This window comes from Marmota flaviventris, chromosome 3 (genome assembly GCF_047511675.1).
Source record: "Marmota flaviventris isolate mMarFla1 chromosome 3, mMarFla1.hap1, whole genome shotgun sequence".
NCBI classification, from domain to species: domain Eukaryota; kingdom Metazoa; phylum Chordata; class Mammalia; order Rodentia; family Sciuridae; genus Marmota; species Marmota flaviventris.
This window is the reverse complement of record NC_092500.1, coordinates 128,956,270-128,971,795: the sequence shown is the minus strand read 5'-3', so window position 1 is coordinate 128,971,795 and position 15,526 is coordinate 128,956,270. Positions and strand designations below refer to the sequence as shown.

The following is a 15,526-nucleotide window of genomic DNA, read 5'->3' as shown; positions in this document are numbered from 1 at the left end:
TAGCTTCATGCAATATCAGATTTTCTATTTCTGACTTAAAATTCAAATACTTAGGGCTGGGGATGTGGCTCAAGCTGTAGCGCACTCGCCTGGCATGCGTGTGGCCAGGGCTCGATCCTCAGCACCGCATACAAACAAAGATGTTGTGTCCCCTGAAAACTAAAAAATAAATATTAAAAAATTCTCTCTCTCTCTCTCTCTTTAAAAAAAACATCAAATACTTAACACTTAATAATTAAACTTAATTTTCATCAAGGGATTCAAATTTTCTAATTACCTGTGAAATCGTGGGCCACCTGGGGCTCTGAAGGACTTTCCCAAGCATTACCCTGTGTGACACTAAGGGGGAAAATAGAGAAAGGCATTAACAGCTGTGAGTTACTGTGAACTCCCCTACCAGAAGTCTGTTCCAGATTTATCAGAAAAAAACTTTAGCCACTGTGCTGATCAAATTATTTTCTCAGTAAAATAAAAGTTGGGTTCCTTCTAAGACATTAAAAAATTTAAAAAGGCACTTACAAAAGTGCCCAGCCCCTCAGAGATGTGCACATTTTTGGTGATATTAATATTATTATTAGATTCAAAACACTGTAACAGTTCTAATAAGGCCTATTTGCATGGGAGACACAAACAAGTCAAGTAATGTCAAGCAGAATAAAACAAGATAAATGAAGCCAAGCACAAGCCAACAAACCAGCGTTCTGAGGAAGGAAGAGTTCATTGTGGGAGTGAATCCAGGAAGTTACAGTAGCAGGAATATCTGAACTAAGTTCTAAGAACAAGCAGGGCTTCGACAAATAGCTAATAAAACATAAGGAAACCGCAAAGGATCTTACCAAAGACACAAAGACTAGAACTGTGTTGCTTGTTCCCCAGGACACCAGAAATGCAGAGAGATGAAAAGAACAGGGCATGCATAAGAAACCTCTGGTGAACACCGATGGCTGCAGAGTATGCTTATCAAGCAAATGCCAGAAGATGAGATAAAAAATAACAGTAACAACAACAACAAAACACCCCAAGGTACTACACCGTAAAAAGGACGTAAAGAAAAAAGTGTTGTTAATAGAACCAAGACACCAACGACCCCATCGTTCTATAGCGGCCACCTGTACGCAGGTATACTCAAGCCCACAGACGGCGGAACAGCGGCTCCCACAGGCTGCGAAGAATCTGGGGAGGCGCTGAACGAGAATGTTTGGCAAAAGAACTGCAATTCCCAGAAAGGCCGCAGCGCGGTCCGCTTTGCGTAGTTTCTGCTTCTGCCGTGCGCCCTCACGTACCCTCTTCAAGAGGACCTATCAGAAGTCGACCTGGGGCGTGACCCCCGCGTGACTTGGGCGCGCGAGCAAAGCGTGCCCGGAGGCGGGACTCTGAGACCGCATTGGTAGAAAGGCGAAGTGAAAAGCAGAACCCAAATTTGACAGTCTCCATTGTAATTGGAATTAACGGTAGGGGCGGAGCTAAACACCCTAGGATATCGGCCAATCAGCGTTTAGGGTTGACAGTGAGACCGGCAAGGAGAAAAGGGAGAAATGGTTCTGTAGTCACACGCCGCGGGGTCTAGTGGGAGGAGCAGTTGCCCAGCTGCCGCCTGGCGCTTCCTGTTTCCGGTTCCCGGAGTAGGGCACAGCAAGGCACCTGGGGAAACGCTGGCCTCTGACACGATCTCTGGGACCGGGGTCTGTGGCTGGCCCCTTGCTAGCCCGGTCTCCCATTCTCAGAAAGCTATTCGCCAGGGGGTTCTGAGCTTTGGCCACGCCGTTTGCCCGTGACGCGTGAGTCTGAGGGGCGTGGAGGAGGAGGCGGGCTGGGGTTTGCTCACACCTCTGAGCCGGGATCGCAAAGTCTCACTTGGCAGTAGTTTTCTTCCAAAGATGTGGCACATGAGCCCTAGAGCAGAATAGAGGTGAGGGTGGGGAGGCGCAGACTCCCGAAAGATACAAGGGAGATAGGACTTCAAAGACTAGAAAGACGACTTAAAGATATTTGGAAGACAGGGAATAGAAGGTCCCCAGCTATGGAGTTAGGTTTGAAGAGTCACTGGATACTTATAGAAGGAATTTTGGCATGCATCATGAAAGGAGGTGAAGTGGCCTCGTTTGAATAAGGATTGGCTCGAAGCAGTTGGAAACTGAAAATCCTACGAGAGGTTTAAGGGAAATTTTTGCTTTGTGTGGAGAAGAGTAACTGGGATTGTCTCGTGTTCCTTCTTGTGGGGAGCTTCAACTCTTGGGACACAGAACTACTACTCACAGAGTTTCTTTCTTTCAACATTGGGCTTTTTGACCAATTGAGGCTGTTCTTCTAAATGTGTAGGTTGCTGCTGGAGAGGAAATAAGGAATCAGAAATGAAACGGGGGGGGGGGGGGGGGGGAGGGGATAAGAATTTCCATTGATAAGTGGAAAATGGGCATGGCTAGTAGTGAAGGTGAGGAAGTGTTCTACCAAGGCCCAGTGGTGTAACTGCTTCCCAATTCCTGGCATTGCCATTGGCGATCCCACTTAAGGAGAATTTTTCAGTATTGCCAAATAGATCTGTCTTTATAGAATAAGAAAATTAAAGATTTTTCAAGATTCTGAAATCCTCTCCTTTTGTCCAAAGTGTCTAGACAAACATTTGTACCTTGTGAATGTAAGTGTAGCATATCAAAAATGGATTACCCAGCCCTTGGATTTCAATACTCTTTATAATTGTTGTGCCCTTTTGTTTATCATTTGTTTTCCAGTAAATATCTTTATGCCATGAGTTGTCCAGGTTGCTCGGATAACTTGTATAGCATTGAACAAGTAACTCTGTAAGTCTCAGATTCCTCATCTTAAACATGGGAAAAATTATACATACTTTTCTGGGTTGTGAAGGTTAACGAATATAATCTAGGCAAAGTATTTAGAGCATAGGCCACACTAAATCAAAAAGAAACAGCTTAGCCAGACGCAGTGGCACATGCCTGTAGTCCCAGTGGCTTGGGAGGCTGAGGCAGGAGGAGGCAAGTTCAAAGCCAGCCTCAGCAACTTAGCAAGGCCCTAAGCAACTCAGGGAGGCCCTGTCCCAAAATAAAATATAAAAAGGGCTGGGTGTGTGGTGGTGGTTAAGTGCCCCTGAGTTCAATTCCTGGTACAAAAAAAAAAAAAAAGGAAATAGCTTAAATTGATAATCAAACCTTAAGCAGAAAAGAAAGAAGAATGCTAATTTACTCTCATTCTAACTTTTTGAACCAATAAGAGAAAAAAAAGTAACTCTTAATGCCAGCTGCAGGGTTTTTAGCTCTCCATCTCTTCCCAGTATTAAGGATGTGCATTAGGAAAAAACATAGTGTCTCAGATTAAATAAGGCCATTTATAATCCATTATAAAATAGTGTCATATTGACAAATTCCTAGAGACAGACGATATGCCCAAATTGAACCATGATGATATAGAAAACTTCAACAGATCAATTTCAAATAATGAAATTGAAGCAGGCATCAAAAGCCTTCCAATAAAGACAAGCCCAGGACTGGATGGATTTTTAGCCAAGCTCTACCAGACTTTTAAAGAAGAAATAATTCCAATCCTCCTCAAATTATTTCATAAAATACAAAAGGAGCAAACTCTGCCAAACTCACTCTATGAAGTCAGTATTACCCTGATACTAAAACTAGACAAAGACACATCAAGAAAAGGAAACTTCAGAACAATATCCTTGATGAACATAGATGCAAAAATTCTTAATAAAACATTATCAAACTGCATACAAAAATATATTAAAGATAGAACATCATGTTCAAGTAGATTTTAATCCCAAGGATGAAAGTTTGGTTCAACATGATAAAAATCCATAAATGTAATTCACCACTTAACTAGACTTAAGGTCAAGAATCACATGATTATAATCACTCAATAGATGCAGAAAGAGCATTTGACAAAGCAGAGCACCCACTCATATTTAAAATATTAGAAAAACTAGGGATAGAAAGAACTTATCTCAATATTGTAAAAAGGTTATATGTAACAAATTCAAGGCCAAAATTATTCTGAATGGGGAAAAACTGAAAGCATTCCCTCTAAAAACAGGAATAAGACAATGCTGCTCATTTTCACCACTCCTATTCAACACAGCCCTTGAAAATCAAATAAGAGCAATCTGGCAAGACAAGAAAATTAAAGAGATATGAATAGGAAAAGAAGAGCTCAAATTATCTTTGTTTATTGATGACATGATTCTACATACAGAGACCCAAAAAAAACTCCACCAGAAGAGTTCTCAAATGAATTCAGCAAAGAAGCAGGATACAAGATCAACACTTATAAATCAGTAGTGTTCCTTTACTCCAATGATGAATCTGCTGAACAAGAAATGAGGAAAATTATCCCATTGACAATAGCCTCAAAAAAATATTTGGAAATCACTCTAACAAAAGAGGTGAAAGACCTTTACAATGAAAATTATAGAACAATAAAGAAAGAAATTGAAGAAGACCTTAGAAGATGGAAAGACTCCCCATGTTCTTATATAGGCAGAATTAATATGGTCAAAATGGCCATACTACCAAAAGTGCTATATAGATTGAATGCAGTTCCCATCCAAATTCCAATGACATTCTTCACGTAACTAGAAAAAGTAGGTATCAAATTTGTTTGTAAAAAAAGAGGCCAAGAATGGCCAAAGCAATCCTTAGTGAGAAACATGAAGCAGAAAGCATCACAATACTAGACCTCAAATTATACTACACAGCTATAGTAAAAAACAGCATGGTACTTGCACCAAACTGCATGAAGACCAATGGAATAGAAGGACAAAGACAAACCCACATAAGTACAGTTATCTGACACTAGACAAAGCTACCAAAAAATATACATTTGAGGAGGAAAATAATACCCTTTTTAACAAATGGTGCTGAGAAAACTGAAAATCCATATGTTGAATGAAATTTAAGCCCTCTCACCTTGCACAAAAGTCAACTCAAAGTGGATCAAAGACCTAGGAATTAGACCAGAAACCCTGAAAATGCTAGAAGAAAATGTAGGCCCAACACTCCAACACATTGGCTCAGGAGTTGATTTCTTTTGCAAGCCTCCGAAAGCACAAGAAATGAAAATCAAAAATCAGTAAGCAGGATGGCATCAAATTAAAAAGTATCTTCACAGCAAAGAAAACAATGTATAAAGAGAAAGCCAACAGAATGGGAGAAAATCTTTGCCACTTCCTATTCAGAACATTAATATCCAAGATATACAAAGAACTAAAAAAGCTTAACACCAAAAAAAATAAAAGCAAATAACCCGAAGTAACTAAACAGATAATTCTCAAAAGAAAAAATACAGTCAACAAATACATGAAAAAATGTTCAACATCTCTGGCAATTAGAAAAATGCAAATTAAAACTACATTGAGATTTAATCTCTATAGTCAGAATGGTAATTATCAAGAATACAAATAATAATAATGTTGGCAAGGATGTGGGGGCAAATAGTATATTCATACATTGTTGGTGGGAGTGCAAATTAGTACAACCACTCTGGAAAGCTGTATGGAGATTCCTCAAAATAACTAGGAATGGAACCACCATATGATCCAGGTATCCCACTCCTTGGAATCTATCCAAAAGAATTAAAGTCAGCATTCTACAGAGTTGCAGCCACATCAATGCATATAGCATCTCAATTCCCAATAGCCAAGCTATGGAACAGCATGGGTGCCCTTCAACAGATGAATGTATAAAGAAAATATAGTATATATACAAAATGTAATATTACTCTGCCATAAATAAGAATGACTTGTGGGATTTGCTGGTAAATAGATGGTTCTAGAGACTATCATGTTAAGTGAAATAAGCCAGTGCCAAAAATCAAAGGTCAAATGTTTTCTCTAATATGCAAATTCAAACTAAAGGGGGATAAAAAATAAGAGAAGAAATATAAATGGAGTAGACATAAGGGAATGAAAGGAAGGGAGGAAGGATGGCTTGAAGGAAAAACAATGGAATGAATCTGACCTAACTTTCCTTTGCACATATATGAATATACCACAGTGAATCTCACCATCATGTACATCCACAAGACACTAAAAAAACACCTGTAAGTAAATAGCTGAAAAATGAGCAGAGTTGAAGAAAGGGAACAAGGGAAGGGAGGAGAGGAGGGATGGAGAAAATACTGAGGACAGAATTAGAACAAATTTATTCCATGCTTTATAATCATATCAAAATGAATCCCTATTGTTATGTATAATTTAAGAGAGCCAATAAAAAAGAAACTAAAAACAGTATCATAAAATAATTCAAAAGAAATTTTCCAGTTATTTCTTCTAATAAAACGAACATATTTGCTTTTTAATACAATTAAAATGTATTAGCATGAAGTGAGTTACATTGTGATGAATAATTAATGTCATTATTTTTTTTTTAACAGGAACGAATTTATTGAGGGATTTAAAAAAGGAGAAAGGAGACACTCTCAATGTATTGAGTGGGTCCTCTTAGAGAAGAGAGGGACAATGTACCTCTCCTGCACTCCAGTTTTATTGGGGACCCCACAGAAATTTCCAAAGAGTCTCTCCCAGGTCTACCTCTTGACTTTCGACTAACAGCAAAATAATGTCATTATTTTTGATTACTGCCAAAAGCAGAGTTTGATATACACATTACATAGCATGTCTTTTTTATATTTTGTTACTTATAACATCTGATTTTGCCTAATATACGCTGCATTATTTCCAATTAAATAATGAGTCGAGCTCAGATGACCATTAGCATCTTTAGCAATATTTTTAATTGAAAAAAGGTTACAAATTTGAAACTTGTATTAAAAAAAATAATATATACACATGACAGGACAGCACATCTAAAAACTTTTAAACATATGTATGCTCTTTGACTTTGCAAAAATCTATAAATTATGAGAGCTATGCCATTTAAAACTTAAGAACTATGTTTTTGTCTGTACCATTACTCTATTGCTTATGTTTCCTGTTCCAATGAATACAATAAACTCTTCTTAGAAAAGTAAGACACTTGAAAGCCTTCCATGCAAGTTCCTTATTATTTTAAAATTCTTTTGGCTGATAAAAGCATTTCCACTACAGAACTGGAGAGATCTGGGAAAGTACAAGATGCACTTTGGGGTAGAACACCCAAATCATTATTACATTATGCCTCATGGCAAAATTAGCAGGCCAGCAAAATTTCAATAGTATCTTTATACAATGTATTTCATAATTTCTTAAAAAAGTTTTTACAATATTACTATAAACTATCAGCATTGCTGTAGCTGTTATTACTATCAGTATCATCCACAACATCTAAGTAAAACTTGGCAAACAATTTTGTTCCCTTCCTTCCCCCAAATTTTTTTCTGTTCTGGTACTGGGGCTCAAACCCAGAGCCTTGTGAGTACTGAGCAAATGCTCAACCACTGAGCTACATTCCCAGCCCTCTTTATTCTCAAAATCTAACTCTACTGTCAGCTCCTAGATTAAATAGAATCCTCTAAAATGAGAGTTCTGACACTGGAAAGTTCCACAGTAAACAAAAGAGCCACAGTGAGCACAGGGGATTCATTTGGTTAATAGTCATGAACCAACCCTGTGTGCATGCACACAGACGCATTTCTTATTTGCTAAAGGAAAATTAATCCTGCAGCATTTCCCCTAAATTGCTTCATATTCAAAAGTAAACTGCAGACAGTTGAAGAGTTTCTACACAAACATTTAACAGGAAAAAATACAAGAGAACATTTTTATATGCTATGTGTACAGAAGCACTTCCTAATCAGAAAATAAACCTCCTAAACAAGATAAAGGGCAAGCAACAAACAGAGCTCCTAAAAGTAACAATGATCTTAAGCATCATAATCACAAACTTGATTATATATAATCATAAAAACTTTAAAAGATAAGTTGTGGAGAAATACATACTCTTAAGAATTGATGGTAAGAAGGTAAATTCACAAAGTCATTTTAAGAAAGGTGACATGACAGCACATCTAAAAATTTTTAAACATATGTATGCTCTTTGACTTTGCAAGTTCCACAGCACAGATGAATCAAAATACCTCTATCCATTCAAAAGTATGTATATACAGGATAGTCATTGGATTTTATCAGTTGTATAAACTTCCAGTTCCCTTGTATCACAATGTAGACTCCAGTAACATCAATCCTCTTAAAAAACCAAAGAGCAAATAGAATTTTAATTGAAAGGATAAAACACTTACTAATATTCTGAAGATTTGAGAAACTATGGCAAGCATATTGTTAAGAGAAAAACAATTTGAGAATTTATTATAATTTTGACTTTGTACATGAAAATATTATTCTTATTAAAAGTTAAGGGGAAAAATGTTAGAGGAAAACAATGCAATGAGATAAACAAATGAGAACACTCTGATCTTTGAGAACATCTCTGTTGATACATTTTGCTTCCCTAACTCCAGGTTTTGTCCAAGATAATATGCAAAAATAAAGCCAGTACACTCTCTGATAGCTTAATATAGTTATGTCACCAACTGAATAATCTGATTTTGAAGGTAGTTAATATGCAACCAGCTGAAATGTCCTTGTCATCACTAACAGGAAATAGATGAACCATAAATGTTCTATTTTCTCAGGCAAAGTAGACTAAGTATATGCTGGTATGATTAGATAAGTCACATTCAATCCCTAGCAAGCACATTGTGATCCAAGGAGAAAATATTTTTCTTATCTATTTTTATGAAAGCCCATCTACCTCCTAATTTTTCTCAATGCCCCAATATTCCTCCTTTGTTCTTTTTTTAATTTTTTTTTTTAGTTGTAGGTGGACACAATACCTTTATTTTATTTATTTGTATGTGGTGCTTAGGATTGAACTCAGGGCCTCACATGTGCTAGGCAAGTACTCTACCACTGAACCACCACCCCAGCCCTCCTCCTTTGTTCTTAATGCCATGTGTTTTTCTGTACTTTGCACCACTACTTTCTTTTCCTTAAAATTTTCCCCTTTCTTTTCTCTTCTTGTTTTGCCTCAGCTTTCTAGCAGTAAATATTTGCTTAGTTTTCAAAAGCTGTGCAGAACTTGTCCAAGTCAGATGCACTATTTTCTGTCAAAGACTTGCTACTCTAATAGCCTAAAGCATTTTTTTTTCCTAGAATGGCTGTTGGATGCTAGTCCTACAGCAAATCCCAGAGCAGATATGAAATGACCTCTTTCTCAGTCATTATAATGCAAAATAAAAATCTATACTGGTACACTAAGGTTTACAACTTTAAAGCTCTGCTACATACACCACTTTATATAAACTACTCCCACAGAGTTGATGACAGGGATATTATTACCACAAAATTTACTGACAAGGAAACTGAAGCTCAGAACCATTAACTAATCCAAAACTACACAGTTCAGTCAAAGCTATAACTCAGGTGTTCTGGTAACTGACTGGTTCAGTCATTTTTAATTTTTTTCCTTCCAAATTTTTCCCTTTGGTGAAAGGGAATTTTCATAAAACTTTTCTTTTTACAAATATACAGAAAGTGGAGTCCCTCCTCCCAAAGATAATTTCTCCATACACATTCTTTTTTAAAACCTTTTTATTAACATATATTAACTTACATATTAAAGGGTTTGAGGTGGTATTTCCATACACACATATAAGTGTGCATTGATCAAATCCAACCTTCCTTCTGACACCCACCCCCACACATGCACCCTTTCAAGTCTCTAGTGATCACTATTCTATTTCCAGGTTGAATATTTTTAGCTTTCTTATTGAGAGGAAAAACTTTCATACTTGTCTTTGTGTGTCTGGCTTATTTCACTTAACATAGAGTCCTCCAGTTCCATCCATTTTGCTCCAAATGACAGGATTTCATTCTTTATAGCAGAATAATACTCCACTGTATACACATTCTCTAATACATCTGTTCATGGCATCCTCAGAGGCCTCATTCTGGGATTATCCCTTTTTATTATACATGGTTCCGCTGCCTACTTTTCATCTGCTCCTCCCACTCCGCATTTGTAGAAGCAACATTTTTTTTTAAACTTGTTCAAGTATCTCTCCTTCTAAATATATCTTCCTTTCAGTCTGCATCTCTAATAAATACTGCCCTGTTGTTTTTCTCCCCTTCACGTAAGCCAAAGCCTGTTTCTCACAGTTTCACATTCCTTAGGAAGCTACAATCAAACATCTGCTCTATAGAGACACTGAAATAACTGGATCACATTGTTTTTGTCTCTAACTCCAGCAGAAAAATTATCAATACATAATTTGATTTCACAGTGGCGTTTGAAGGAATAACCAAGAATTTAGCAATAATAATTTATATCATCTTGGCAACTTATGAGTCATCAAATCAATGCTATTAATCCCTCCTATTTGAAGTAGTTAATCTTACAAGTAAGTGTTCAGTTATTTCTAGCTTCTTAAAGACAGTTTAAATTCTGTTATTTTTAAATAAATACTCTATAAAATTATACAATTGTTCATAGTTTTTAATTTAGTATTCTATTAATAATGATGTGTTGACATAGTCACAATTACTCTGACCTAGTAAAAAATCTTCTGTTGATTATTATTTTGTTAAAATGATCCCCTTTGTAGGAACTCAGAAATCCCACTCTCCTGTGTTTCTCCCCAAACTGACCCATTTGTTTCATTTGCATGTTTCTACACATCACAATGACAAAACTTATGTTCATCAGTTTTCTGTTGCTATGACAAAATACCTGAGGTAGATAAACTTAAGAAGGAAAGGTTTATTTCAGTTCATGGTTTCAAAGGTTTCAGCCTCTGGTTGCTTGGCCTCATTGCTTTGGGCCTGAGGTAAGGCAGAACTTTGCGGTAGGGAGCACATGATGGAGAAAATCTGCTCACTTCCGTGGTGTCTTACTGAATTCTGCCTTTCTGGACACATGATTTCCATTTTATGGTCAAATGCTAAACTCCTTATGCATGTTAATATCCCACAAGCACTTTCTAAAACTATGCTCTTTACTAATCCCCAGGCCTCTGTCATTCCTTCTGTTCTTCCCAATTTGTTTCCTCTGTTTTACCCACTAAGTTAAAAGCAACATCCTTTACTCAGTAAGCGGCTGGAAATTTAAAAGGCACACTTTTGGTTCCCTTGAAGATTATATAAATTTGAAATATTTTGCAATATTTTTCCAAATCTATCATGAATTACCCTGGTTCTAAATGCCATCAGCTCTCACCAATATAATCACAGCAATTCCCAGCTGGTCTCCCTGCCTCCCACAGCACCTCCTCCAGTCAGTCTCCCAAATTTCAGGAAGAGCCATCTCTACAGAAAACAAATCTGAAGTCAATCCACTGATTACTCCCCAAAAACCTTAACATTGCTAATTTTTTCCTGATTTGAAGCCAGCTTTCTTGACCACACTTCTAAGTATACTAAATAGCTCTCATCTCACGGAAAGCGCCTTAATTGTTGCCACCTCCTGAGCATTTGAACACATCATTTCCTAAGCTTAGAATTCTCTCTTCATCTCCTTCATCTCACAAACACCACTCATACTTCAGAACACAATTTACATTTTTATCTCCCCTAAATTTCCTTTCCAAGGCCCCAAGTTTGGGTTGTATGCCCCTTTATATTTGGCCATTCTATCTCTAGGATCTTGCATGGTATCTAGCTCTAATAAGATAAATAAGTGCTTACAAAATAACCAAATAGCCACATCAATGAATGGATGGGTGGATGAATTAATAAAATTGTTGTATATAACTTAAAAATAGGTCTGTCATACTTAGAAGACAGGAAATTCAAATGTAGATGTTAGGAGTAGAGATCTTTGTTAGTTACAGTGGGTTGAAACTTGTTATTAAGGTCCTGTTACTTCTCCTCTTTTCATTTTCTTAATAAATGAAACCCCATTTTCTGTTATCATTCTTCCAGTGCCTGGATTTTCATTTGTGACCTAGTAAGATCACTAAGGTCAAAACCTACTATCTTGATCTAATATTGTTTCCACAGAGGACCACTGAGCTCTGAAACAGCTTCAGCATTGAAGGAAGGCGTTATCAGATGGAAGCACACTGACTTAAAGTGAACTATTTTTTTCTTTTAGTAATGAGTTATTGGCTTTTATTTTATTTATGATAAATGTATGTCCTGTGTTTTATTGCTCTCTCTTGAATACTGCCAGAATCTAAGAGTCTTACAAAGTTGTCAATTGCAGAAACTGCCCTTTCCCAGGAGATTTACTATAAAATCAGTGCTATGAGTTCTAAATTTTCTCTCAACAAAGCTATAAAAGTTACATTAAAATTAGGGGTACTGAATTCCATTTTCAAAAGCATCATGGATTATTTATTCCCAGTCATTCTACAATGTCTTTATTTGTTTAAGTTTGAATGCAATAGTTCTAAAATGCCATTTATTTTCTTTATTGGTTGTTCAAAACATTACAAAGCTCTTGACATATCATATTTCATACATTTGATTCAAGTGGGTTATGAACTCCCATTTTTACCCCGTATACAGATTGCAGAATCACATCGGTTTAAAGTGAACTATTTTGAGCCTTCCCAGTGTTACTTAAAGGGCAAAACTTCCTTGCCAACAATTCATACAAGACACACAAGAAGAGTTGTAAAAGGCACTATGGAAGGTGGTGGGGACAGAGAGAGAAGTAGTTGAAAAGCTGATTAGCTGCTTTACTGTAAAAGCTAGAGAAAGTGAGCATTAACGGGAATATGGTTTTATCCCTCCAAGAATTCTATTTAGCCTGCCAGGGATTAACCTTGACTGAAATTAGACCATCAATGACCCTTTCAGGGAACGTTCAGAGACCTCAACTTTGTTTAGAGAACTTTATGCTGTACAAACAGGAAGTTTGCACAGAGAGCAGCATAAAGCCCCATTGCTTTGCAGTGTTTGGGACCAGATCGATTGGAGGGAGTAGGGTCCAAGACAGAGTTTGTTCTCCTCTGGGCCTTTCTCCATGCAGCATGAGGAAGAGCAAACTTCTTCAACCAAGTCTTGTTCTCCTCTTCCTGATCCGCCTGCCCACAGATGCCTCCATCTCTGGAAAACCGTGAGTTCCTCAGACAGCATGACAACGGAACTTAAATAATTTTTTCCTTTATTTCAGATTCTCCTTTATTTCATTCATCTTTCCTCTGAAACTGTCACCATTATCATCTCTAAGTTTCCTTCCGACCATGAGATTTTGTAAATTTGGTGTATTTATTTTTCACTTAAGTCTTAGTCATCTTTCTCTAACTCACTGGATCTCTAAATCTCTAACCTCCCCCAACGACATGCAAAGCTTAAGGAAAATCAGAAATTGATACTTTTAAAATAAATCAATTTTGAGATACTCTTGTTCCTATGGATCTGATGAGGACATGCTATTTTTTTTTCTTCTTTCCCTTTCTTAATTTCCTATCTTCTACATCATAAAATAAGGACAAAACTTTCCCTAACCAGACCTGACCATGGAGCATTGTCCTGGACTATAAAAACTCTCTAGGGTGCACTGGTATTCCCAGTGACCAGGGAGGCTGATGCCAGCAGACCACAAATTCTAGGCCCACCTTGGGAACTTAGTGAGATCCTGTTTCAAAATAAAAATTAAAGGGGCTGGGGTTGTCATGGCTCAGTAGTAGAGTGCTTGCCTAGCATGTCTGAGGCACTGGGTTTGATCTCAGCACCACATAAAAATTAATAAATAAAATAAAGGTATTGAGTCCATCTACAACTAAAAAAATAAACAAATATATAAATAAAATAAAAATTGAAAAGCACTGGATGTGTTCAATAGGCCCTGGGCAAAACAACAAAAAAAAAACCCTCTAGGGTTCCAAATAAACGAACAGGTGAAATACAGGTATCAATGTTGCAAAGGTAAAGGACTCTTCCTGACAGAATCAGAGCACATGGTAATGTAGTCTTTGTTTCACCAAAAGTGAAAAATTAAAGGAAATACCACCTGACAGATGATGAGAAACTATTCTTAGTAACACAGTACTGGGTGATTTGGGTCATAATACAGAGTTGCAGGAAGTAATGGCAATGACATGATTTTTTTTTTTTAATCTGACATTTACTTACTTTTCTGGAACCAATTCTTTATATCTACGTAAACCAAAGTAGTAACCAAAGTAATGTCAGCCTTTATTTATTTCTTAAAATAAGAAATATCTAAAGATAGATATATAAATTCACTTGAAGGAAAAAGTTCATCATTCTCACTGAATATGTGCTTCCAAAGAATTTTAATTTTATGTCTAAAATGTATAAATCATAATTTGTAAGATATTTATTTTATTTTTATCAGTCGTACACTAGAACTTTGAAAATAATTCAATCAGAAGAACAAATTTAGTACTTACAAGTTCATAGTGGCGTTATATTTAAAAGTTAAAGTTAAATTTCTATACCCACATAAAATATTGTATATATAAACTCGTATAAATTTATGTATGTACATATGCATACATATTTGTAAAATGTAAGAGTGATGTATAAAAAATTTTAAAGCATAAAAATCTTAGAATAAACTTCTGTGTGGATAAGTGGCCTGAAAATTAAAGTTCAAGAATAAGAATGAAAAGGAAAGATGTTAAATTTTTGATCATAAAAAGAAATTCTTACTTTTAAATAAATGATATTGGGTATATTATCTCTATGATATTTAAGGTTCTATGGGAAACTTGTGAATATAATGTAAATATTAATTGAAATAGCAAAATAATATGCTTCGCTATCATTTAAAATTGTGATAAAAATAATCTTCTCCTCCTTTGTTGTGGGTTAGTATCCACATATCAGAGAGAACATTCTGCCTTGGGTTTTTTGGGACTGACTTATTTCACTTATCATGATATTCTCCAGTTCCAAACATCTACAAGCAAACTAGACAAAGAGGAATTAAGGGAACAGAGGGTGGGTGGGAATAGGAAAGACAATATGAATGAGACATAACTTTCCTATCCTCATATATGAATACATAGCCAACATAATGCCACATCATGTACAACCACAATATTGGGATCCTAATTAGAACAAGTTATACTTATTCTATATGTATAATATTTCAAAATATATTCTACTGTCATTTAAAAATTTTTAAATAAATATAAAAATAAAATTGTGATGAAAATAGATGCTTACTTGAAAGTATTTAAGAGGTTGCACAATGTCTAAAAATTATTTTAGGAGTTCTGTAAGAAAAACTGTTTAAAAACCACAGAATCAACCTTACATTATATTTATGGGTATTGAGAAATTTCTGTCCTGTTCATAAATTACCAAGATCTACATTCATCACTAGAGGACCATTTTTGGATGGAGCTATCCTCTAGTCATGAGTTGAAAAGCAAATATTTAAAATTAAAAAGACTGTGGCTAGGTAAAGTACCAAGATTTCATAAGCTGCTTACCACAACTAAGATTTTAATGACTCACTTTCTTTGAGCCTCAGTTTCCATATTTATAATGTGAAAGCAAATACTTGCCATGTAATTTTCAGAGTTGTTGAATCCACACTTACACACGTTTCACAAAAGTACTATGCTTTGAATGGTTTTTCTGGTGCTCAAA

The 15,526-nt window shown here is 36.1% G+C and overlaps 1 protein-coding gene across 5 annotated transcripts in view; it reads left to right on the top strand.

Moving 5' to 3' along the window:
• Positions 1-1,589: 1,589 nt before the first annotated feature.
• The window catches only part of LOC114079098 (alpha-2-macroglobulin), a 54,679-nt gene continuing 40,742 nt past the window's right edge, over positions 1,590-15,526 (top strand). The window contains exons 1-2 of one of the 5 annotated variants that reach the window (XM_071610394.1): positions 1,590-1,778; positions 12,930-13,016. In XM_071610394.1, coding sequence (XP_071466495.1) covers positions 12,931-13,016 — 86 coding nt within the window. In that variant the 5' untranslated portion in view covers positions 1,590-1,778; position 12,930. Of the gene's footprint in view, positions 1,779-10,392; positions 13,017-15,526 lie in introns of those variants that run through there. The other 4 variants (XM_071610393.1, XM_071610392.1, XM_071610395.1 and 1 more) reach the window with 4 other exon arrangements.